This window comes from Vigna umbellata, chromosome 1, assembly GCF_029865625.1.
Source record: "Vigna umbellata cultivar VRB3 chromosome 1, Vumbellata_1.0, whole genome shotgun sequence".
Lineage (NCBI taxonomy): Eukaryota > Viridiplantae > Streptophyta > Magnoliopsida > Fabales > Fabaceae > Vigna > Vigna umbellata.
In genome coordinates, this window is record NC_142165.1 from 98,264,255 (window position 1) to 98,291,134 (window position 26,880).

At 30.4% G+C, this 26,880-nt stretch overlaps 2 protein-coding genes across 2 annotated transcripts; one reads left to right on the forward strand and one right to left on the reverse strand.

Annotated features, from left to right (window-relative positions):
- Nucleotides 1–3,965: 3,965 nt before the first annotated feature.
- ALDH12A1 (aldehyde dehydrogenase 12A1) lies at nucleotides 3,966–11,521 on the reverse strand. Its single transcript, XM_088105030.1, has 16 exons — nucleotides 11,366–11,521; nucleotides 10,436–10,515; nucleotides 9,888–9,991; nucleotides 9,436–9,503; nucleotides 9,080–9,137; nucleotides 8,822–8,935; nucleotides 8,487–8,570; nucleotides 7,604–7,708; nucleotides 7,166–7,279; nucleotides 6,852–6,983; nucleotides 6,669–6,758; nucleotides 6,432–6,521; nucleotides 4,927–5,136; nucleotides 4,715–4,825; nucleotides 4,355–4,434; nucleotides 3,966–4,274 (listed from the first exon to the last, which is right to left on the reverse strand). Exons 1-16 carry the CDS (start codon nucleotides 11,446–11,448, stop codon nucleotides 4,136–4,138), a joined length of 1,662 nt encoding a protein of 553 aa, XP_087961156.1. The 5' UTR covers nucleotides 11,449–11,521; the 3' UTR covers nucleotides 3,966–4,135.
- Nucleotides 11,522–21,329: 9,808 nt separating this feature from the next.
- LOC124821399 (WRKY transcription factor 72A-like) lies at nucleotides 21,330–25,392 on the forward strand. Its single transcript, XM_047293274.2, has 6 exons — nucleotides 21,330–21,403; nucleotides 21,499–21,738; nucleotides 23,329–23,382; nucleotides 23,473–23,991; nucleotides 24,069–24,182; nucleotides 24,281–25,392. The coding sequence occupies exons 2-6, from the start codon at nucleotides 21,616–21,618 to the stop codon at nucleotides 25,250–25,252; spliced, it is 1,782 nt and encodes a 593-aa protein (XP_047149230.1). The 5' UTR covers nucleotides 21,330–21,403; nucleotides 21,499–21,615; the 3' UTR covers nucleotides 25,253–25,392.
- The last annotated feature ends 1,488 nt before the right edge of the window (nucleotides 25,393–26,880 follow it).

The window sequence follows — 26,880 nt, forward strand, 5'->3', positions numbered from 1 at the left end:
CGATTAAATTCTCGTTCTTCAGCGGGTAAGTCATTTCGCCTTTTCCCTCCTCTTTTGGGAACCTAGGGCATGTAATTAGAAACCTTCTCCTTCAATTTCTTGTCAAAAATTAGCTCTAAAGAGTTGTTCTATCACCCATTGGGTGGTTTGTAGGGTTTGGTTGAGTTCTTGCGGAGTCAAGCACTGTTGAATCAAGTTGTGAGCTTAGCTGTGAAACCCTAAGGTAAGGGGAGCTAGAATACTTCTTTAAATTTCTTGCATGAGGTGTATGTATATTGGATTTTGAATTGGTGCACTGTTTGGAGTTGTATTTTGCGTTTTGAGTATGTTGTATTGTATGTGTTGATATGTGAAATCCATGAAACTGTGTTGAGCTGTTTGGAATTGATTTGGATGGGTTTGAATTGCTATAATTGACCAATTGGAAGTGAATTAAGTGTGAAATCTGGTATATTTTTTGTTGGATAGGAATTTGGAGTTTTGTGGTTTTTAGGTCACTTTGAGAGGAAGTGAGGTAGTGATTTTGGGCATTTGGGATCTAAAGTGCAACTGGGCTGTTGGGGCAGTCTTAGCCACCGTGGTGTGACTTGTTTGAGTCACTAAATTGATCAAACTAGGTGCAAAGCCGTGGGATTGGGTTTTGGGTCCCTAGGTTGGGAAAATTGATGTTTTAGAGTTGAATTTGAGTTTTAATCACTTTAGAATGGTAGTAGGAATGTTTATAATCATTTAGATAAGTTTAATTAAGTGTAAAACAAGAATTAAGGGTGTTAGAAGTTAGTAAAAATGGTTAGAAATAGTCGTGTTGTATTCTGCTCATAATTATGCAGAGTTTTGCAGAATTATGCAGAACGATGCAGTTGACCGTTCGGTCTTGTGCTGCTCTCGATCATAACTGGGTTGGTCTTTTTTGAGTCTTACCATTTCATGACCGTTCGATCTCATAATGAGTGTTTAGTTTTGTACTGACACTCGGTCTCAAAGCTCTAAGTGTTCGGCCAAAGCTCTAAGTGCTCGGCCAAAGCTCATAGCGTTTGGTCTCAAAGCTCTTAGTGGTTCGGCCAAAGCTCTAAGTGCTCGGCCAAAGCTCATAGCGTTCGACCAAAGCTCTAAGTGCTCGGCCAAAGCTCTAAGTGCTCGGCCAAAGCTCATAGCGTTCGGCCAAAGCTCTAAGTGCTCGGCCAAAGCTCATAGCGTTCGACCAAAGCTCTAAGTGCTCGGCCAAAGCTCTAAGTGCTCAGCCAAAGCTCATAGCGTTCGGCCAAAGCTCATAGTGGTTCGGCCAAAGCTCATAGCGTTCGACCAAAGCTCTAAGTGCTCGGCCAAAGCTCATAGCGTTCGACCAAAGCTCTAAGTGCTCGGCCAAAGCTCATAGCGTTCGGCCAAAACTCTAAGTGCTCGGCCAAAGCTCCTAGCGTTCGGTTCAAGTTCTTTAGCTATTGTTTTGGGTAAATTAAGTGTGTGTGATGATTTCCATGTAAAGTATGATTGTTGTAATGTGGTTAAATTGAAAGTATGTGAAGGTATGATGTATTGTTGTGTTGAAAGTGAAAAGTATGGTTGATGGACGTAATTCGATGGATCTCAAAGGAGGTTACATGGTGGTGCCTTATGTTATTGGACGTAATTTCATGGATCTCAAAGGGAGGTTACATGTATTATTGGACGTAATTCCATGATCTTCAAGGAGAAGATTCATGGTGGTGCCCTTAGTGTTTAGAATGATTTGCATGGTAGCTCAGTCTTGGGGGTTATCCTGAAACTACAATGGTAGCCCTATATTATTGGACGTAATTCCATGATCTTCAGGGAGAAGATTCATGGTGGTGCCCTTAGTGTTTAGAATGATTTGCATGGTAGCTCAGTCTTGGGGGTTATCCTGAAACTACAATGGTCAATCATTCTCAAGTAGAGAGGATTGAATCATGTCATGAGTAATAGCAGGAGGTCCTAGTCTTGGGTGCTTCCAGTATGGCCCAAGGTGAGTGATAACGGACTAACCTCGTGAGTGTGATAGGGCGAAACCCATTGACAATGATTTTGCAAAGCAGTAGAGGCTACCATGAGTGCATGACCCGCCATAGCTTGACAATCATTTTAGTCCGAACGAGTCAAGTTTAAAGTGAAACAAGTCTTGATGGTGTAGTCTAATATATATATATATATATATATATATATATATATATATATATATATATATATATATATATATATATATATATATATATATATATATATATATATATGCTTTGATTTGCATGTTGTGTGTGATTGTATAATATGATTTTTATACCTAGCTTACCCTTGCTTATGTGTTTGTGTATGCTTTTCTTTTGCAATGATCATCCACTTGGATGTGAGCAAATGTTGAGGAGGTGTCCCTGGAGCAAGTGCTGGAGGACGGGGATGCTGCAGCTTAGTACTTCTAGGGTCTTAATTAAGTTGTATTATTTTGAAAATACTCTATAGTAGTCCTTTATGTTTAAGTTTTCAAATTCTGGTGATGTTTTGGATGACTGTAACCCTTAACTGAATTGTCAGTCTTACTATAACTGTTTTATTATATTAAGATGATGACGTCTATAATATATGATGCTTGCTTTATAACTGGAATGTCACACTAAACAACATTTATGTGTTGCATTTTGAGTACGATAAAATAAATTAGTATGATTATTAATATATATACAAAAATACATTTACTTTTTTGAAATTTTGATTAGTTAATTAATATTTATCATATATTAAATAATTTTATTATAATTTTATTAATTAAATCTTAATTTATAAATATTAGTAATTTAAGTTATGATATTATTGTTTTTAAATTTTCAATTCATTTACAATTATTTGTAGTTATTTTTTTGGTTTGTGTTTGTCACTCATGACTATAATTTTCACTTTCATTTTTTATTCATTTTCAATAAAATTTAATCTTTTTTTTTTATTATTTTTCTCTCTAGAAAATCACAATTTAAAAGTGATACTAATTTAAAAAAAGAGTGAGATCCAATTATTTTATTAAAGAAATCATAGCTAATTTAAAAATGAATATTTTTAGACTGCTCCCTTAACATTCTCACCAGTTGCTATATAATCTCTTTTGATCTATAAGTTTGCCGTTGTGCATTATTTGCAATTTTTCGTCTCCTTGCACTACAGAATTCAAGGTGAAACATACTCTGAGCCATACATAGAAATATCATTATAATTATTTAAAGTTATTCAAAAATAATTATTGTGTAAAAAATATTAATTTAACTTTTAATCAAACTCTTCCCTTTTTTTTTCAATCGTTTAGAAAAAAAAATGTTTAAAAACTAAACACAAATAATTGTCAATGGATAGTGATATATTGACATTCATAAAAAAAACATTTACTTAACAATTCAAGACAATAATATATTAATTAAATTTATCTTAATTTTAATTTAAATTTTCAATTCATATTATTATATCATAGACCATAATTTATTAATACATCTTTTTTATATTTAACCTACAAATATAAATTATTATTGTATTGTAATATAATATTTTGTTGAAAAATCTAAGTGAGAAGAAAAATATCTTTTAGTGAATAGTAGTATCAAAATACATTTTTACATATATTATTAAAATAAGTTGTAAGGTGAGTGAATTTCTTCTTTTTGAGGGTGTGAAAGTATTATTTTTCGTTGACAACCTTAAGAGGGAGTTAAAGTATTATTCTGTAAAGAAATTTGTCGATTATTAAACACCAGAAACTTCTGAAGCCAAAAGGTAAATTTCCCTTCGTCCTTTCATAATATTAGTTTGACATATTTTTAGTCAGAAACTTCAAATTTAGATTGTGCAAAAGAAGTACCTATCCAATCCTTTAGATTGTTTAGACATTCATGGTTTATTCTAGTCTGTTTGGTATCAATGAAAGTTCTTTTCCATTTTATCATGTCAGAACCTCAACCTATGATAAGCACAATATATTAATAATTAAAAAAGCCTAATCAAAACTCGATTTCCATAAACTTATTTAAAAATCTAGAAATGTAGTGCGGGTCACACGACATAACCTACCCATTTACAATCCTAATCTCAATGTTTGTCAGAAATAGAATCCTTGCATTCCTCCTTTTATTGCCATAGGAATCTGTTTTCAAGTGGATGGAGGAATTTCCCAATTCTTTGGCACCGGCCCATAATCATAGATAACTTCTCTGTGACAAGACCATACAAGTTTTATGGCCTCTGGTGTTCCAATTCCCGCGCCTCTTGCATCACCGGCGGGTCCAAACCTGTAATGAAATTGTTATTTTCAGCACATCATAAGTTATTTGTTCACAAGTACGATAATTTAAAAAAAATATCAATTTACCAGTGATTCTGTGGTGCTCCGGTAGTTCTTGCTCTTAAACCAGCATAAGTAGTACCATTTACCGACTTGCCAATAACTTCCTGCAAATTTCAGAAAATTTCTTATCATACTTGTTTATGTGCTCTCCAAACAAGTTATCTAAACTTTGGAGTTGAACTCCAATTACCACAAAATTCCTGCAGGCAATTTGACCTATTACAGAATATACTTTTACGTATGTGCAGCCCAATAGCCAAACCTCTAATTTGTGCAGCCCAATAGCCAAACCTCTAATTTTGTCTCATAAATCAAATATGAAAACGCAATGAGTAAATGATTTTATGACTATAACCATTTGAAAATAACTGATGAAATTCTTACCTGCAAAAATAAAGGATCGTTTGAAACTACAGCAGCTGTTAAATGGTTATGCATTCTTTCCAAAGCATCCAATACAACTGATAGTTCACTATTTTTGTAATCAGTAATAACCTGAAAAAATATAAAAAGAAATTATTTACGTAGCGATAGAATAAACTGGTATATCTTTTTTTCAAACTTTATTTTCATATATTTAGTCTCTCTTTGCATACCTGAAACGGTCCAAATATTTCTTTTGTCACAAGCTCAAAATTCTTATCTTTCATAATTTCTTCAAGAGGAACATAAACAGCTGTTGGTTTAATCGCACCATAAATAGACGGAATCGAATGATCCTCCAGAGGTTGACCTCCGAAAAGCAGCTTTGATCCTGGTATCTCAAGCAATTTATTGACATGTTCAAGCATTGAATCAGTAGTAACCTGCATATATAAGAAGAAAAAAATCATCAAGAACTCCAAATCAAGTAAATTAACAGCAAATAAATATTAGAGCATCCTATTTGGATGCCAGATAAATAGTTTCCACAAATTTTCTTTTTGAATATACAAAGGTTAAACAACCTTCATTAGTAATGTCAAATTAATGTACTAAAAACGGGTCTAAATGGCTATCAGGGCAAATCAATGTCATAGCTGGCAACATGTGGTAGTTAACCTGCAAGCAAACCCTTCTGTTTTCCTCCCCCTCGCGCCTCTACCTTTTTTAATCATTACAGAAAGCATGGATAGCTTGCATTTTAAATGTATTACAAAGTGGTTGAACTTTCATCTACTTCAAGAGAAAATTTCCATCAATTAAGTATCAACGCTTTTATTTGTTTCATATATTGGCATCCAGTACATACTTTTGGATACTTCAACTATTTGAATATGAGAAATGAGCATGTATGTATAATATAGAACGTAAAAATGTTATCTCTTCATGAAATAAAAAAAGTAAACTGTCCGTTGTATGGATGGTTTCTTGAAATGAATGAAGTTTATAGTATTCTTATGATAGAAATACGAAGCATTTATGGTGACAGTGACTTATAACTCTTTTACTGTTAGTAATTTTCAAGAAGTCTGTTCTTGCTTTAAATTTTCAAAATTAAAATTAAATATTTATTTATTATGTTTTATATATATGTAGATATTTATCCTACTCATTTCATCCTATATAATTTTAGAATAATTGTATTGTTGTACCAGATGCATACTATATTTTTAGTGTTTTTAAATTTGGAGTGAAATGTTGGAACGCTAACTGAACCTATAACCGGTTCAGCTTCTCTTTCAAACGGGAATTGCATTCAACTTGTTTTACTCGGCTCCAGGGAGAATCACTTTTTAAATTCTAAAATTTGAAGTAAAAGAATTTAGTGAATGGAGTGGGATTCAAGCACCAGTTCTACATAACGTAAATGAATTTATAACCACCAAGCTAAGACATTTGATTGGAAAGTATATGAAAATTAATTTATATACTAAATTTTCTCCACAAAATTTATATTTTTAATAAATATCGGTTCATGTATTTTAAGCAATGGCCTACTGGTTCACAGTAAGTATTGACTTGGTACCTTGACTGAGCCGATGATAAGTCCAGTTTTGATAACATTGCATATATTATGCATCATAGATTGTCACAAACTTCGAGCAGATCACAAAATACCTTAAATGTGAAATCCTGGTTCAATTACTAAAAGAAAAAATGACAGACATGTAATACTTACTGTGAGGACTGGGCCGATTGTCAAGTCTGTCAGCTTTCTTCTTTCTGCAAGATCTTTCAACTTTGATAGCAACGAAGTTTTAGACCAGTTCTGAACCAGAGAGATTGAGACCGTGAAGTTAGTAAAGACACAATACATCAGTGAATTTTACAAATACTAAGCCGATGTACATTTCACGGTAGTTCTAAGGGACATTTAAAAATGAACAAAACTCTCAAGATAGCCAATATGACAAACCTCATGCATAAATAATAATGACTGAGCCGAGCATTTCTGACCACTGCATGCATATGCATCTTGATCACATACCCACGCAATGTAATCTTCCTAAACCAAGAAACCATAGAGAAACTATTATAGAACTGAAAATTGAATTAGTGCCTTTATGATATCCAAAAAAAAAAAAAAATCGCAAGAAACCTGATGGACATCAGGACCCAGTATTTTCCAGTCAAATCCAGCATCTTCCAGTTTAACACGGCCCTTCAAATCAACTGCCAACTTCTCAGCCACTCTTGAACTACCAGTAAAAAGGGTCATTCGTGGATTTCCCTGTAAATTTAATACTACTTCATGATCCAATACCATATTACAAAAGGAAGATCTGACCATGTACCAATATCATCCAACAAAATTATAAACAGAGATCAATATAAGTTAACATGGAGATCACCATGAAATAGAATCATAAATATAATCCTCTACAAATAAAAAGCATTCGATGAATAAACAACCTCCAGCAACAGCTTGTTCATTGTCTTCCCATCTGAATTTATGAAGTCAACATCTTCCACAGGTAAGCCACAGGAATGAAGCAGGCGCAACATTTGTTCCATGACAATGCTCACCTATAACAATAGTGTCAATAATACTCAGTATTATAAGCACAAAGATTTAAACGTTGAAAGCATATAAAAATTAAGATTTCAGAAAGCAAACAGTTTGAAAGAGCCAAAACAAGAATGTGAAAAAGCAATAAATCCAATGGTTTCTTTAGGCATGAACCCCTCCCCAACACACATAAATGCACACATCTAAATAACATCGCATCACAACTATTTTCATAATAACTGATTGCAATTAATATTTTGCATCCTTAAAGCTAGCCCTGTATGAATTTTGAATTAGATGAAATGTCATAGTATCCAAAAATCATTTCCAAAAGAACTCACCTTGCTATCAACTTTAAGGACTGGTTTGTTGCCCATATAAAGTGCACCCATCAATTGAAGAACAGGAATCTCTAAGGGAAAATTAAAAGGAGTAATAATTGCCACCTACAGAACACACTTCCAGATTTAGTATTACAACAAGAGTAAAAGGTAAATGTTTATGGTGTGCGAAAAAAAAAATCTAAATCAGGCACTCGTGATAAAACTCAAACTTCTCCTCGTTGCATCATTAATCTAAGCAAAATTCAATTCAACATTAGAAAGCGTCTTATTATTTTTAATGTCTCTTCATGAGTAGAAGTCAAGTCACATCTATTAAACATAAACTTTTTTTGCAGAAAACAAAAAACGACCTTTGATCAAAGATGGCAATAAGAGCATAAGAGACTTGAAGTTTTCTAGTAGGTAAAAATACCTGAATTCTGGGTTTTGCCTTATTATCATATGTAACTTATTGAAATTCCATGCAATATTAATTTTTTCCATTTTGGGATAAAATACCTAAAGAACCAAAGGGAAATCAGCCACTCCTGCCAAGGTCATCGATGTACATGGGCTTATGCAACTGAATTGATATATTAACAGTTACACCATAATCGACCTTTTAAATAATAACTTGAAGTCACAGAATTATTACATTTTGCTAGGTTTTATATGGGAATAATTGCTTTTATTTTTCATTTAATCCATCTCTTAGAGCACACTTAACCAATTACTCATAAACTGACTAGTGTGACAAAAGGTAACTGATAATTTTGATACACCAAACAAAAACACTGTTTATGATAAAATGATAGACTCATTTTTTGCCTTTCGTAGTATGATAGCATAACACACATATCAACTATAATCATGACAGAACTAAACAAAACATAATCCTTACAGGACCATATGGCCAACGAAAACCATGACTTTGCTGCCCAAGATGATTTCCAGGTACAGCAAAAGACCTCGCTAGGAAACGAACCTGTCAAGATTTTGTTGAAATGAAACAACAAAGAAGAAATCATTACAGGAATTGTGAGCTTATGTATCAGTGTCTCTCCACATATGCATACATCAGTGTTATATTTTACCATTAAAGAATGAGGAATCTAGGTATCAACAAAAGATAGGAAATTGATCAATATCGATCAGTCAATGGGTAATTTAGATTCGTCCAACAAAAAATTGCATAATTTTACTTATTTAGCACTAGCATGTCTTATTTTGATATACCTGATCCCCGCAAAAGTTCTCTAGAAACTTTTGTGTCACGTACACTTCCCCAAAAGCCTGCTGGTAGCTCTTTGGAGAAACTCTTTGAATTAACCTCGTAAAAAAATCTGAAACCTGAAGGTCATGTAGTATAAATTATTCAAAGCATTCAACTAAAGAAGAAAAAGTTGACGTTGAATACTGCAGGTAACAATACATAATAAAGTAGCATTAAATGAATAATGATAAAGTTAAAAAAATATTTCTTTAGTTTGAAACCTTAGGAAGTGATAGCATGTGAGCTGCCTTAGTAGATATATCTCCATACATGAGATATCTGCAAAAGGTTTATAGCAAAAGCCAAATTAAATATCATAAAGATAGTCAAAATAAGAACATAAGAATTGATATCATGCACTAATGCATAAAATACTAGTAACTGAAATGCCCAAGTTAGTTGCTTTTTTGGAGTGAAAATGAAAGTTGGGACAAAAAGGTCTAGGATGAGTTTCCCGTCAATTTATTTTAACTTTTGACCAAGACAAACATAAATCTAACAAATAAAGCATATATTTATATGTTTATATTTCTACAAAGAAAATGAAGAAGAGATACAAAGGAATCTCTGCACCTACCGCTCGGGTGCCTTAAAAGGATTGTGTACACCATGCTTGGGACAGCTGGACAAGCTTTCCACAAAAGGCTGATACGTCCAACAAAAGGAAAAATTTAGTCAATATCTCAGTCACAAACTACTGTTGAATTCCTATCAAGTACCAACTCAAGTATAGCCTTCGAATAGAAATCTATTTCTTTTCAGTTTTCACAAGGTGACAGCCCTGCCTCACAAACAGAGATTCAAGGTTTGAACTTGCTCCTCCTATTCAAAAATAGGTGTGGAGTGTGGTGACTAATAAACCCCCGTAATTTCTTAGTTTGATGGATGAGTAAGTAATAAAAATAACACAGCCTCCAACATATAAAGCAGAATTCTCATTAAGTAGAAGCTCTTTTTCGTGCAATAAATGGAACATATTTCAAAATAAATATTGGTTAACAAGGCAAATAATACATTACAGGGATGCACCTGAATGCCTGTTTCGTCAACTTCAGCAACATTAATAAATGCGTCTCCATTTAGGGGATCTACAATTGTATTCCACTTTGAAGATCCTACCCATTTACCTTGCACTGAAAGTGGAGATAAGATAATACACTCATAGTGATAGCCAACAAATCAAAGCACGAGTTTGATAATAAAAAAAATGAATGTATTGGTAAATATGTGGAACAGAAATTTACGATAGCACTCGCTAACATTCAGATTTTGATACATAGAAGAATTATGAGAAAAAACATTCAGGAATCCTTTCGTTTCCATAGCATATCAAATTCTTTGATGAACATAATATTTAACAGATTGCTTTTGAATTTGAAAGATACTTGATAAGCAGGTTTGACACCTTGCAGACGGAATCATGAAAAATGTAGATAGAAAAGGATTTAACCACAGATTATGATGGTAATCCTTTTCCAATCATGGATCACCTAATTTATCACAAAGTACTATGACATTCATAAGAGTACTAATGCCTATCTACAAAGAACAAAAACATCAAACGTTAGGATCCATACCCAGGTTCAAAACTTCAGCAGGCTTAGAACCCGACACCTCTTCTGCTTCTACAGTTGCAAATTGCAATGAATGAACACATCTACAACATAATGTAAAAAAAAAATGAATTCAGCGCACAGAAAACACAAAAGACTTGTGTTAAAATCTAATGAAATAAAGTAATGAACAGATAGTGTAAGATTGCGTAAAACAAAATATGACGAAAAAAATGGAATTCCTATTAAAGCGCTCTATCTTTGGATTTTTATTTTTAAGAAGTGAATTAGATGGAATTACAGAACGACTTTGACAGCATTTCTATAAGTTATTTAACTAAACAATATAAAATAATACAATGTTCCAGATGCTCTTGACCTAAATTCCAAAAAATTATCTAACCCAGTCAGTTTGAATAGATATTGCAGATCAAGATGGAGTGATTATGTTACAAATAAATCAATGAATCGACTTTCTAATTTTAGCCTTGCTAATTTCTGGACGGCGCTCAGCTTCGGAAATGACAAACTAAATGCCTTCTTCCTAAATCCTTAGTTACTCGGACAATATTTATATGCAGAACTAACATTATAAAATGTTCTGTAACAAAAGGTTTATCCTCGTTGTAAGTAGAAAACGACTTAACCATAAACGCACAAGGTTTTTTTTTTCTCTTCTGTTGAGAGAAACTTAAATGCATGTGAGAATAAAAATTTCTAACATCGTTTAACCAGAGAAACCAAGTGTATCGTCGAAAGAATGAAATTTCCAATGAGCACATTTCAACCGTTTCACAGACAACAAGCGATGATTTCATCCAAGTCACAGAACAGGCTGAGTATCGAATCAATTAACGATTGAAGTGGTTAAATATCAGAAACTAAACGAGGATCCGCGATTGAACAAACTCGGATCTATGGCGAGTCAATTCCAGGGGAAATAGAAGGAGATACCTAGAGAAACTGAATGCAGCAAAACCGTTGTGGTTGCGTGAAGTCGAAACCCTAGCTGCTCTATTAACCAAAAGCTTCAACATTTTGATCGCTGAGTATCTTCCTACAACACTCACTGGCTTTCAGTTTAGTTTGTAACGTTAGTGTGAGGCTATCTTCTATATATGCGTGCAAGAATACAGAAAAAAAAAGTAGCAAGAAAACCCCACGTGTTGAACACGTACAGGTGAGTACACGTGGAGATATCATCGGTCCCGCAACAGATTTGAAAGACTCGCGATTTCCTTTTTCCTAAAATAACTTATATTTTCTAGGTTTCTGTTTTCTTTCAATAAATATCTCTATTTAGTCTAATTTTCTTTTCTCGGAAGAGCAGAAAAAATAATTCTAGTCTAACATCTCACAAATCAATATCTTATGAAAGATTTAATATCACAAAAACGTGTTAATCTATAACAATTTATATGTTTATTTTTGTTTATAATTATATTCTTTTAAATATTTAAAATTTTATTTTATATATGTTTATTAGAAATAACAAATGAATTTATTCTTGTTTAGACGAAAAATAAAGGTATAGATAAATTTTAAAAAGGGTTAAATATGTTTTTAGTCCCTAAACTATTGACCGTTTCTGATTTTCGTCCCTCTTCCAAAGTAAGGTACAATTTAGTCCTCAATCTTTAAAAAACGTTCGTTTTAGTCGAAAAAACAAACGTTTTGAGGACTAAAACGAGGACTAAAAACAAAATTTTGAGGACTAAAACGAACTTTTTTCTAAAGAATGAGGACCAAATTGTACCTTACTTTGGAAGAGGGACGAAAACCAGAAACGGCCAATAGTTTATGGACTAAAAACATATTTAACCCTTTTAAAAATAAATATACACACATGTCTCGTTTTCACACACACACACACACATATATATATATATATATATATATATATATATATATATATATATATATATATATATATATTATTTTTTATTCTCTTTTTAAATTGTTTACTCTATATTTAAAAAAATCAAATATATTTCTAAAATGCTTTTTCTCTTATTACATAATTGATTACATTTGTTTTCTTTTTTATTGGTTATGTTTAAATTATGTCATATTAATTTTAGTCAATAAAATAGATTTCAGGTCTTACATTTAATTATTAGATTTTTTTTAATATTTTTATTTATTTTTTTTACATACAAATATTTGATTTTTAATTTCAAGTATTTAATAACGAAAGTCTTTTATTTATTTATTGAGTAATACAAAAAATTATATTTTTTATTCTATTTTATTTTTAATTTTATTTTATTTAAAATAATTCATTTTACTAAAATAATATGTATTTTTTCTATTATCATACCCCTTACTATACGTGTTTTTATTTGTGTGATTATATTTGGTGTATTAATTTTTTTCATAATATTTTTATTTATTATTTATGTTTATTATATGAATTACTATTTTTATGATTTTTATATATTTATGTTTTATTGCATAAATATATACTATTTCATTTATTATAATATAATAGTTTAAAATTAATGACAATTTGATGAGAAAATTAAATTTCTCTAGTTAAATTAATTTTTAAAATTGTAAAAAATATAAATAAAACAATTATAATTGTGTGAGTTCTATAAATCATAGTTAAGCGAAAGTTTTAAAAATATTTTAAAAATGACGTGATATAGTAAATCCTATCCAAAGGAAAATAATTTATAATAGAAATTGCTTTAAGAATTAAAATAATATATATATATATATATATATATATATATATATATATATATATATATATATATATATATATATATATGATTTATTTAAAATTTAAAGAGAGTTGTGTATGAAATGAAAATTGAGCAATTTTCTTCTGTTTTTAAATTCAAGCCTTATAGGAACTAAGTTAAAATAATACATTTATTTATAATCAACTTTCATTCTTAAACTTACCCATAAGAGAAGTTACTTATAAATGAAATATTATTTTAATGTGGTCTTGTATGCATTAATTGTTTATAAAGTGTGTATTCAATTTACAAGTCATTTCTTTAAAGTTTAACAGTTATTTTTAAATTAAAAAAACCTATGAATACAGGACACATATTAAAATAATATTTTATTCATTACTAACTTTCTTTTATTAATTTTTACGAAAAGATATTAAATACATTACTGAAAATCCATGCGTTACATGGGTCGTTTTTTTCTTATATTAATAAAAAATATTAAAATTATTATGATGATTATTATTATTATAATTATAAATTAGACATAAATAATTTTTATAATTTTATTATAAATAATTTTTATTTAATTTGTAGGTTGTTTTATAATTAAAAAATAATTAAATTAAAAAATGTCAAATAAAAATAATTATTTTAATTTTAGAAAACTTTTATTTAAAAATTAAAAAATAAAAATATAAGAAAATCTCTTTATAGGTATAGATATTAATAAAACTTAGTCATAAATAGAAATATTATTGTAAGATAAACCTACATAAAAAAAATAAAATTATAAATTTATCTTGATTTTCTTGCTAAAAATATAGAAATTAAACCTGGTTTTTAACATAATAAATATTATTCAATGTTTGTTATAAGCTTCGTTGATAACAAAAATTAAGATATAGTTTCTCTTAAATTTAAATTCCATTGACTTGAACTTAACTATCAACTAATTCATGTTAAGGGACAGAAAAAAAAATGCTTTACTGAACATTTTTCACATAAATATTTAATATTTGTTTCATAGATATAATTGATTTTCCAATTCAAAAAATCATTTTGTATATTAAATCAGTTTTCAATTTTTGTGTTGCTGATGCTACTTTTAATAAAAATGGGAAAATAAATCAAATACAAGGAGAAGAAATTAAGAAAAAGAGGAAAAAGACCTATCATATAAATGCGTAGCCCTTTTCACCTAATGCTACCAACATCTAAACTATTATATTTCAAGTTTATCATTTGATGACCTTGTGTGGTTTTAAAGAGAATTTAGTAGATAATTGTATATCATAAGTTTTTTTTTTTAGAAAAACATATATATTTTTCTAGTTTTATATATTTTGAAGGTATTTTATTTATCAACAATTATATAATAAATTACAAAAAGTTGAAAAATATATTTACTCGTATATAACTTATTAGTGTGGATACTCATATACTAAATTTACTTTAAAATAATCCAAAATAATAAAATAATAAAATTTGAAACTAAATTTGTTTTATGTAATAAAATATATTTTCATTTGATTCATAAGAGTTAATGAACAAAATTTCTAAACATACCCATGGACTTACCTGACCAGGCAAAGATTAGAGGGCCGCTTCTTCATGCACCTCCATCTTCTAAACAAATAATATTTTTTTAAAAAAAGTTTTCCACTAAAATTATATATACTTGGTGTTAAAAAGTAAATGTTAATCTTAATTTAATTTAAAAGTAGGTGAAACATCATATCTAACTTAATTTTATAATTTCACAAAAATCAATGTGTAAAATAAATTTTTTATTAATTTATGTATTATAAAATCGTCTTATTTTTAATCTAATTTATATAAGACTTCGAAGTATAATAGCAAATATAAAATAGAACCATACAGGTGGATAAATAGATAGTATGCAACCTTAAATTATTGACAGAGATGAAGAAAATATACTACGAGGAAACTTCAACACTATTTTATATGTGTCATATGGCAACCTAACTTGCCTCCCTCATTTTCTATGGCTGCGCTGACGCACAATCATACTGTATTATTACCTACTTGTCATTAAACAAATTCGCGATCCACATTAAATACGTAATGCTTAATACGTTAATCAATTAATGTAAATGGACATTAGTTGACTAATATTATTATACTCTCTTTGGTCTTTTCCATTGACCATTTTATAAGCCTCTACATCGTCTGTTCCATAATTCTACAACTTGGATATTAAATTTCCTCTCATTGGATTAGGTTATATACAACGTTAACCGTCTTTCTATGAAATTTATCATCAACTTACAATAAATTACACTAACTCTTTTTTCTCCTCGTGTTTCATTATATTTTCTGTTATATTTTTTCACTCTTTTTCTTACTTACACAATATTTTTATCCTTTGAAATAAAAAAATATTATAAAAAACAAATTATATCAGGTATACAAAAGATTATTGTTCCAGTCATAGGTATATTTCCAATCCTACTCAAACAAGTTTCATTACTTAATTTCAAAAGGTTGTATAGTGATAAATACCATTTTAACATACATTGAAAAAGTATTTTTACTTAAGGTTGTGGTAAGTAAGATTTCAGATTGTTCAAAACTTATGAATATAATACTATCTTACGAAATTAATTTTAGGTCTGTCTTAAATAAAACTAATAAACTAAGAAATACCAAAAGATATTGAATGGTCATAGGTAAAGGATGGTTAGAACATGTTACAATTGTAAACATAAAAAGAAAAATGTGTAATATATAAAATTAGAATGGTTTTGAGTGTAAGGATCGAGGTCAATAGTTTATTGTTCTATGAGTGATTAATGATCTAATTGATCGTTCTCACGTTATCGTCATTAGTTCTTGTCGTTTGTTTATTATATTTGGAGGTTCCTGAAGGAGGTACTTCAACGTTAAAGTTAATAAAAAAAATTAGTAATTCAAACTGTTAATACATATTAAATATCATCACCTATTTCTTTATCTAAAAAATGTATTTATAAACTTCTGGATGAACTTTAGATTAGTCACAGTCTAATTACGATCAAATTGATAATAATCTTATTTTATCTTAAATTAATCATTTTTTAAAATAACTTTTTTATAAATTGATCATTCGACACCGTGGCACAGTTTTAAAAATATTGTGTGTGATTATTTTTATGACATGACTGTTTGAACCGCTTGTTGAATTCGACAATCATATTATATATACTTTAAAAATCAGGATAAAGGTATATATAAAATATGAAATATGATCGAATAAACTTGTAAGCTTTTATGAAAAGGCAATTGAGTAAAATAAGATAGTTTGATATATGGAATACTGTGCTTCTACTTAAATTTTACACACTGCATTCAGAAGTCTTTCTTCTAATGCTTATAATAGTAAGCAGTGACCCGAAAAAACGGGCGGAGTGGGGGGCTCGTAGATACGAAAATTTAAATACTGAAACTTTTTTCTTTTACTGAGATACGAAAAACAATATCTTTTTGTTTATTTTAAGATGATTTCACTTATATCTTTAAGGTTTTTAAAGTATTCTACAGCACTGATCAATGACACCCTTAAGTAATAATAAAATCTAACAATGGAAATTTAATAATAATAAGCCTCCCGGAATTCCAAAGCAAATCCAAATGAAAAAGAGAGGCCGACAACACTATCCACTTAGAACGAGACAATCAGTCTCTTCTTCTGATTAATAAGAACAATTTATCAAAATTATCTAATTTATATTTTAATTTTAAACTGCGGAACTTACAAAAGAAAAATAAAATAAAATAAAATTAGATCCCTTGATTTGAGAAACCTTAAACACTGGCTGAAGAAAAAAAACTGAAGAGTGATGCTTACTATAGAAAAGCATTATCCCCACAGCATCACGATGCAGTTGCACAATAATTTAAACCTTATGACCATATATACTTTTAATATGGTCAGCAGTGTCACCATAAACAATTTTCGTATGCATACTAAAAAAATGTTAGTTGTTAAACTTGTTTTACTCGGTACAGATTTTATACTAAATTTCTATACTAATATTACACTTCTAAATTTAGCTATACGATATATAATACTGACCGATAGTTTACGGACCCAATAATACTTACTAATTTATGTCCGTGCTAAGATTGTTTGTTAGTAACAATTTTTTTTTTAAATTAAAAATGTTTGGCAAATTCTGTCTTTTCTTTATCAATATATCATTCTTTGTTGTTGTATACATGATAGGGATGATAACTTCGTTTTGATTCTATCGAATATGAAATTTGTATCTCATTTTTATTTGATTACATATTTAATTATACGGATTCTATATTATATTTAATATTAAATAATTTTTTGACAAAAAATAAATAAACAATAAAGAAAATAAAGTCAAAAAGGACATAATTAAAATTTATAAAAATTACAAATTTATTTAGTGTCAATAAAAAGTAACTTAGAAATCAATGAAGTGGATATCAAACATTTGAAAATTGAATGAAAATTTATCCAAGAAAATAAGAGATATGAAAATCATTAAAAACTTTGTTTAAACTAAAATTCTGATATCACGTAAAATTTTAATTATAAAGTTTAACATCCCAATAAATAATGCATTCTTTAACACTTTCAAACACCATAAGAATAAACATAATTGATTTAAAAATCAATTCAGTATTATTAAAAATAACAAGTGACTTCTTTTTATCCATACGAACCTTATTGATGCGATCTTCAATCACAAAAGTTGAGTTACCATCACTTGTTTGTTTGCAAGTGTAGCTTAAGTCTCATTCTTCTCGATATTTCTAAAATCACATTTCTTCCTTGGACTTTTTTTAGAGTATTTGTTAGAATCTATTTTGACTTCACATAATCAACGAAAATAGTTCTACTATTTAGCAACTACTTTACCAAATTATGTCTCAATTATATGTTTGTTTTTTCCATTTTAATTTTTGTTTTTAGCTATAGTTATTATCGATTGACAATCACAATATATTAACACTGATGAGGTTCGTTTAATTCCTAGTGAAATATTTGCTAAAAAGTTTTTTAACCACTCAGACTCATTACAAGTCATTTTTAGAGCAAGAAACTTATATTTTATTGTTGGTCTTACAATAATTGTTTATCTAGTTGATCTTCATGTAATTGCACCACTTTCAAGTGTGAATACATAACTTTGTTTCATCTGAATTAGAGATTCAGTTAGCATCACTATACTCTTCTAGTACAATGGAAAACCCACTATATTCAATGGCATAATCAACTAAACCTCTTAATTATCTCATAAGTCTTGCAAGTGCATCCCAATGTTCCTGATTTGGACATTGAGTGTACCTACTCAGTCTACCTACTACATAAGCAATATTAGGTCAATAAAAGTTCATCAAATGCAGTAAGCTCCCAATTATCTAGACATAATGAGGTTGAGGAATATATTATCCTCTATTTTTCATTAATTTAGAGTTAACATCATAAGGGGTATTAACTGGTTTGAAGTAATAATATCAAAACTTTTTAAGAAGTTTCTTAATGTATTGTTCTTGGGACAATAATATATTATCTCCCTTCCTTATGATTCAAACACCTAAAATCACATTGGCTTCACCCATGCCTTTCATTCCAAATTTTGATCTTAGAAATAATTTAGTTCTAGCGACAATCTCATTGCATGCACAAAAGATAACATGTCATCCACATACAAACATATAATAACACAATCACCATTTTTAGATTTAGAGTACACACATTTATCAACATCATTAGGTGAAAAGTCATCACAAAGCAACACATTATCAAGTTTTTCATGCCATTATTTTGGTGCTTGTTTCAATCCATACAAAGATTTTAAAACTTTTCATACTTTATTCTCTTCACCAGGTACAACACATCCTTCAGACTGAGTCATATAATTTTTTTCATCTAAATCAACATTCAAAAGGATTGTTTTAACACCCATTTGGTGTATCACTAGCTTAAGGATAGTTGCTAGATCTAACAATACTCAAATGGAAGAAACCCTAGTCACTAGGGCAAAAATATCAAAGTAATATGTTGAGTTTTTAAGTAAAACCTTTTGCTAGTAATCTTGACTTATACTTCTCTATGAATCCATCAAGGTAATACTTTTTCTTAAAGATCAACTTACAATCAATGGATTTTGCTACTTTAGGAAAATCTACTAAGGTCCAAAAGTTATTTTTCTGAATTGATTCAATTTCAGTCCTAATGATCTTATCCCACTATTTTTGCATCAACAACACTACTACCCTTTACAAAACTTATTGGATCATTATGAATGAGATAAGTATAAAAGTCATCTCTAAAAGAAGCTTCCTTCCTCTGTCTTTTACTTCTTCTCAAATCCTCACACACGACCTCACTATTATTATCAATAGGTTCAAACGTCTCACTAATCTTTATGGGAAAAACATGTTAAAAAAACTTAACATTTTTGTCTCCACTATATATAGTATTATGTTCAATCACATCACTACTATTAAGAAAAAGAAACCTATAAGAGACACTTTGTTCAACATAACCTAAGAACATACAATAAGAGGTTTTAGAGTCTATTTTCTTTTTCTTAAGATCGAATAACATTACCTTAGCTAGACACCCCCACACTCTTATTTAAGATTAGGTTGATAACCTCTCCATAACTCATAGAGAGTTTTACCAGTTTTCTTACGAGATATCCTATTTTGTAAAAACTATGTAGTAAGAAAGACTTCTTCCCGAAGGTTATCAGGTACACTAAAATAAATAAGAATGACATTCATCATTTCCTTAAGAATTCTATTATTTCTCTCAACTATTTTATCACACTCAAGTGAATTTGATGAGATTACTTCATGGATAATACTTTCTCTAACACAATATTCATTAAACAATACATATTTCACCACCTCTATCTTTGATAGTATATTTGAGAATCAATAAATTGCAAATGTCTTTCACTTTTTTATAGGTACAATACACATCAAATAAGTCATTAGACTGCACTAAGTAAAGTGTGTCGGCATACCTTGTTTGCATGAATCAAATCTTCAACTTGTTTTGAAGGGATATTGGAGTCGAGTTTTGGAGGTGAGAGAGTAGTAGCAACTCCATACATGTTTAATAAGATAGACACACGTTCTTGCTAGCGTCGAAAGTTCTGTTTAGAGAAAACCTTGATTCAGGAAAAATTTCATAAAAACGGTCTCTGAAAATAATGTTTTGATTCTTCATATTTGGATTGTTAATGTTCACCATAAGTCCTTAAGATTGTTGTAAATATTAACAAAATCATAAACAAAAGACTTTCTAAAGTGTATAGATTCATTGTCCTTAAAACTTATATTTGGTGTGTTACACAAGTTTTCCAAGATATAACTGAAACTTTTCAAAAACATTTGAAGATATCAAACTAATGAAGAACTCTAAATAAGAATAAATAACTAAATCCATAATAATATAAAAAAGAAATGAGAAATAAAGAGAATGAGATAATCAAAGTTTTGTGTGAATGTCTTCAAAAGAGAAAAAAGAATATATACCTTCTTTGTCATGCAGAGACGACACCATACTTTGCTGCACAAACTCGCAACTTAACCTTCTCATGTTCTAGACATTGTTGTTACATTGTGTACACCACAAGAAATCTTGAGGTGAAAATTTGAATATTTCACAAAGTATTGTTCAAAGAAATCGCCCGTCGCCATGATAGTTTCATCAACCATTCCTTTAATTACCTTCGGAGTTGTTACGACAACCCTAATACAAATATATATGGCTAATTTATGTCCACGAACAAGTTGGTAGAAGTTTAAAACCTTATAATATGAAGCTATGTCATCACTACATCAGCATGAAACAATGAAGAATATATTCTCACAACCCTACTTTGACCCTCGCCTTGTCCCACTTCTGAATTTTCTTTTTCCTATATATCTAGATGGGTGTAGTTAGGTCCATTGCAAAATGGGGGCAGTGATTTATTGTAATACCTACACCCAATTCTAAAATTTACACTCATCATTTGTTCATGCCTATAACTTTTCTTAAAGAAAATGAACGAGATAAAAATATCTTCAAATCTTATATTATTAATTATATCTTTAACTGGTGTGTGTGTATACGCCAAAGGCAAGGAAGTCGCATTAGATTAAAATACTTGACTCAAAGAGAAGACCACGAAATTAATTAATTAAAATAATATATATAGATATAGATACACAGGAAATTAAGAGAGGCTCCGGTCACTGATGGTGGCAAAAATTTTGACCTGAAAACCGTTGTTGTCGACGTTTGGGCCATGTGACTTTACAAGACGTACGAAACTTCAAAGATGCCACCAATCACTAATTTTCTTCCTTTTTTTCGTTTTAATTAGTCAATTTTTTTCATGTGTGTAATACTTCATGCAGGCCCTTTTTTCTCCAGTGTCTATGCTAATAATATAAAAGGAAGGGCTTTGTTGGAGGACCCAGAAGAAAGAAACAGATCAAGGAGCAAGGGCTTGCGAAGAACCAAAATTTCCACAAATGGAGCTTGCTTCCGAGAGATCTGGTGACGGAGGAGGTGGACTCAAGGAAGAAAACAGAACTGATGAGCATACTGTTGCTGATGATGAAGATGGTCCTCGTAGACAAGAAATTATTCTAGAGGTGAAGATTAATATTCTCTTCCTAATTAACATCCATCTATTTAAGAACCATCTTTTTCATCTCTTAAATCACAAAAACATCATTATTAAATCATAAATTTTGTTTTTGTTTTTTAAGCATGCATCTCATTTGTGTTATAGTTCATGTAGGATATTCTTTTCTCTCTAGAAATCCTTCCAGACTTTCATAAATGACCAACCCAGAAATTAAAAGAATGATCTTGTTTAATAAAGAAACACAGTAATTTGTTCGATACTTTGATAATTTTAATGTTGATTAACTTCTCCCCTTCCTTACAGTTTTCCAGAATTGAAACATAGTCTTTAATTTAATTTGGTCGGTCTTCTGCAAGCTGTTTTCAATCCTCACAAGAAATTCAATTCGATTGTCAGGGCATAGCTTTTCCCGAAAACAGTTTCGGATTCTCTTTTTTTGTCGCATCATCACCACCAGCATCCTAAAATCACAGCCAATTAACCTTTATGGATTTTGTTTGGTAAAATCCATGGTAAATATATATATATATATATATATATATATATATATATATATATATATATATATTTATTTATCTATCTATCTGTTAACGATAAAGAAAGGAAAATTGGGTGTATATCTACAACTTGAACAATAGTACATGAAAGTAGTTGAATTAGTCAGCTCGAACATAAGATTTATATTCAAAAGAAAACGTCAATATTAACGTCTTTAGATTAAGTTGTAAGGAAACTAATTTCCTGTAAACAAGATTTCAAATACGAATTTTCTGAAAAAAGAAAAGTGAAAAGACTTCATCCTAGTCGGTGCAAATTAATCAAGAAGTAATTTGAATGATGAGTTTGTACATAAAATCTTAAACCAATTTTTTCTTCTTTCTAAAGAAATCTTAAACCAAAAGTAAAAAAAAAAAAAGCTTAGAAACTGATACGAATGTCCAATCATGCATGATCAATGGCCTTTGCGAAAATTAATGAAATAACACTGTATTCTATTTGGCAAGCATTACTAAAAGGGTTAGTTCAATAATTAATGACCTCTGGTAAGAGTTGACCAACGCATGTGCCTGAAAAGAAAATTAATTATATTTTCAACATGATATAATTCATCCACGTGCAAGTTAAAATCAACAGATTCTAACCGGTCCAAATAAGAACGGGAAAGATTCTAGATGAGTTTCTTATAGTCACATAGTATTTATTTCATTGAATACAAATAGGATCGTTCCATTCTATTACTGTACATAACAATTCTAATTTTCCTTTGTCCTTATTAGTTTCTAAAATCACAAGGTAGTTGTTTATCTTTAAGAACGTTGATCAATCTTCTTTAATTGGAATATATGACATATATAACCTCGTTTTATATGTAAACAGTTCGTTTCAATGAATAAAAAGAATTTGAATTATTCAATAGTAATCTAATACATTTATATAAATTTTTTAAAAGTAAACCATTTAATATTTGGCATTTTAAAAACAATAGTGTATAAAAGTTAGGGGAAGTATAAAATGCATCCAAAAACTATACAGTTGGGAAAAGCTGAATTGTATAGTTGCATATTAATTTGATGATTATTACTGTGCGATGCAGGAAGCACCCATAGAGGAGGCTGGACCTAGCACATCAGCAGACAAAAAGGAAGAGGTTTTATAAATTTATAATGATACAATGAGTTCTTATTTATTTCATTTCCACGGTTCAGGAAGTATTATAAGAATATATATGTATACGCAGGTTGATGATCAACTTGAGAGCACGAAAAGTGAAATGGGTGTGGTGAGAGAAGAAAATGAACGGTTAAAGAGGTCTCTGCACAAAATAATGAATGAGTATCGGACACTGGAAATGCAATTTCAAGACATACTTAAGCAAGGGACGAAAAGGAAAAACGGTAACGAAGAAGACACAGTAGAGGAATCGGATCTAGTTTCTCTGAGCCTAGGAAGAGTTCCGAGCAATCAAAGAAACGAAGAGAAAACAAAGGTTTATAAGGCATTGAAGGATGATGAAGGGTTTAACCAAGAGTTGACTCTCGGACTAGAGTGCAAATCAAAGTCGGGAAGCACAACTGAAGCTTTGCCTAATCCAAGCCCAGAAAACAGTTCTGAAGTTCGAAAGGAAGAAGCTGGGGAAACTTGGCCACCCAGTAAGGACACACAGAAGGCAATTAGGGACACAGAAGATGAAGTTGCTCAGCAAAACCCTATGAAGAAGCCACGAGTTTGCGTTAGAGCAAGATGTGACACTCCAACAGTAAATCTCTATTCTCTCACCTCCTTCTATTTACCCTCTTTTCTCAACTATCATATTCATATTTACTGTTCACACAGATGAATGATGGATGCCAATGGAGGAAATATGGACAGAAGATCGCAAAGGGAAATCCTTGCCCTCGAGCTTACTATCGTTGCACCATTGCACCATCATGTCCAGTCAGAAAACAGGTATCTGTATATCTTTATCTGTTTCTATATATCACTATCAAGAATTTCCATTTACTTCAAAGCAAAATGATTCCAGACATCGTGTGTACATATTTCAGGTGCAAAGATGTGTCGATGACATGTCCATTTTAATTACGACATATGAAGGGACCCACAACCACACTCTTCCACCTTCGGCTACTGCCATGGCATCCACAACTTCTGCAGCAGCCTCCATGCTTCTTTCTGGTTCTTCAACCTCTCTCTCTGCCTCAGCACCGTCAACAACAGCAACCAATCTCCACGGCCTCAATTTCTATCTATCAGATGGTGCAAAACCAAGGCAATTATACCTGTCAAACCCTGCACTGTCGTCTTCACCTTCACATCCAACCATCACTCTCGACCTCACTTCACACCCAGCTTCTTCTTCCTCATCACCCTTCGTTAGATTCGCTTCAAACTACAACCAACCCAGATACCCCTCTTCCTCAAGCCTAAGCTTCAGTACTTCCTCAGAAATCAACGCCTTGTCTTGGAGCAACGGCTTCCTTACCAATAATAATACTATTCAACCTACATACAATAGCAGGAACATACTTGGGAATGTAAACTTTGGGAGGCAACAAGTGGAAAATATATACCAATCCTATCTGCAAAAGAACAACAGCAATATTCCAAGCGTTCCTCAAGGTGGTGTACCGGCTGATACTATATCTGCAGCAACGAAAGTGATCACGGCAGACCCCACTTTTCAATCAGCTTTGGCAGCAGCCCTCACTTCGTTTATTGGTGGCGGTGTTCGAGGAAATCAAGGAGGTAACAGTGTTGGTGAAAGTCCAAGTTTGGGTCAGAACTTGAAGTGGGGTGAGGTGTTTGCAGCGTCTAATAATTCATCTTCTACCTTGTCTTGTTCAACTTCGAAAGTCAATGGTTGTGCATCGAGCTTCTTGAACAAAACGCCAGCGAATAATACACAGACGAAAAGTTTGGTGTTTCTACCGCCGTCGTCTTTGCCGTTTTCTACCCCCAAAAGTGCATCTGCGTCTGCATCTGCATCTCCGGCTGATAATAGCGACACCACCAATTAAATAATTGGTGATTTTTCTATGACCAGCTACTGTATTTTTTTCTTGGATTATCGATGTAATTAATTAAGATATGCTAAGTAAAATTCAGCACAAAACACGTAAATAAATTATGAACATATTTACTCCTTTTTTGTTTTATATTTTTTGGATGAAATATACTATGAAACTGAACCAGAAGCTACTGCATTTGATATTGACTTGTATGAATAAGTCAGTAAATGTGGTTTCCCGATTGGATGCATGCTTTTGCTTTTCAATTGCGAAACCTTAACGTTCTATTTGGAATTTATTATTTAAGTTGTTTATGTTTTGATGGGGATGCATAAGTTTAGAAGTTATTGTAGTGTTGTTTGCCAAACATGTGCACACTGGAATGTGAATTCTCCATTTTTATCTTTTATTCTTTTAATATAATGGTCAAAATAATAATTATTTACAAAACAAGTAAATTGGTAAAAAAGAAGTAAATATCTTCCAACACTAATATTTATTTGATTTCTTTCTTCCTATATTATTAGGTTATAACTGGATAATTATATATATATATATATATATATATATATATATATATTCGCTGAACTCAAATAAAAATTAATATTTATAAATAACTTTTTTTTATCAAATTCTTATTATTTAATGTTCTTATTTAAAATATATATTTACATTTAAATTCCTGCAATTTTTCTTTAATTATAATTAGAGATAATTTATAATTTATAATTATTTATTTTATGAAATCAAAACATTAAATGTAATATTTTTAGCGTGTTAGCACCAGTCATCGTAATTATATAATTAAGCGATAATATGACATTTTATCTGTCGTATCTTTTATTAGTAATAAGATCTTCACTGTAAGAATATAGAGAATTAAAAAATAACTTGAGAACACGAAAACGATAAACTAAATTTATCAAAAGAACCAATTTAAATAAGAAATTATTTATTTTCGTTTACAATGATAAAAACAAACTGTAAGTAAAATAGTTGAGTTTGTGAAAAACTATATATTCAAAATAATGTTATTTAAAGCATATTTTAGATTTATTTTAACTACTGATTGTTTTAATTTTTTTTACAGAATATGTAGAAAACTTTAAACGACTTTTAACAATGATTTTTAGCTGTTTGATAAGTGTTTATCAAATAACTTCTTATGAATAAAATAAATAAATACTATTATTTTATCTCTAAAATATGTTGAAAGTCTCACGACTAGAGATAAAGGTAAATTATAATATATAAGTAGGGTACAAACCTCACTATACAAGTCAGTTTTGTGGGATTGAGTTAGGCTTAAAATTACTTTCTAATATGGTATCAGAATCATGGTTGGAGTCTTTCCTAGCGAGATCTAGATGGACATTTTGTTTCACACATTATCAGCCACTATCGGACCACCCATTAATTTTACTCTCATGCTCGAGATGCCTATACCTCGACGTGAAAGGAGTGTGTTGGAGTCTCACATCGACTAGAGATAAGGCTAAATTATAATATATATATATATATATATATAAGTGGAGTGCAAATCTCACCATACAAGTTGATTTTGTGGAGTTGAATTAGACTTAAACCCACTTTCTAATAAAATATTAAGCTATTTTAAAGTTATTTTATAGAGTTTG

Excerpts from the sequence above, each read along its gene's own strand:
- ALDH12A1 (XM_088105030.1), bottom strand. The coding sequence starts at position 11,448 with ATGTTGAAGCTTTTGGTTAATAGAGCAGCTAGGGTTTCGACTTCACGC. Across the intron at positions 9,504-9,887 it reads TTGACGAAACAGGCATTCAG|CCTTTTGTGGAAAGCTTGTC; the intron begins GTGCATCCCTGT and ends TGGACGTATCAG. Across the intron at positions 6,522-6,668 it reads CATTATTATTTATGCATGAG|AACTGGTCTAAAACTTCGTT; the intron begins GTTTGTCATATT and ends TCTCTGGTTCAG.
- LOC124821399 (XM_047293274.2), top strand. The coding sequence starts at position 21,616 with ATGGAGCTTGCTTCCGAGAGATCTGGTGACGGAGGAGGTGGACTCAAG. Across the intron at positions 23,383-23,472 it reads CAGCAGACAAAAAGGAAGAG|GTTGATGATCAACTTGAGAG; the intron begins GTTTTATAAATT and ends ATGTATACGCAG. Across the intron at positions 24,183-24,280 it reads CATGTCCAGTCAGAAAACAG|GTGCAAAGATGTGTCGATGA; the intron begins GTATCTGTATAT and ends TACATATTTCAG.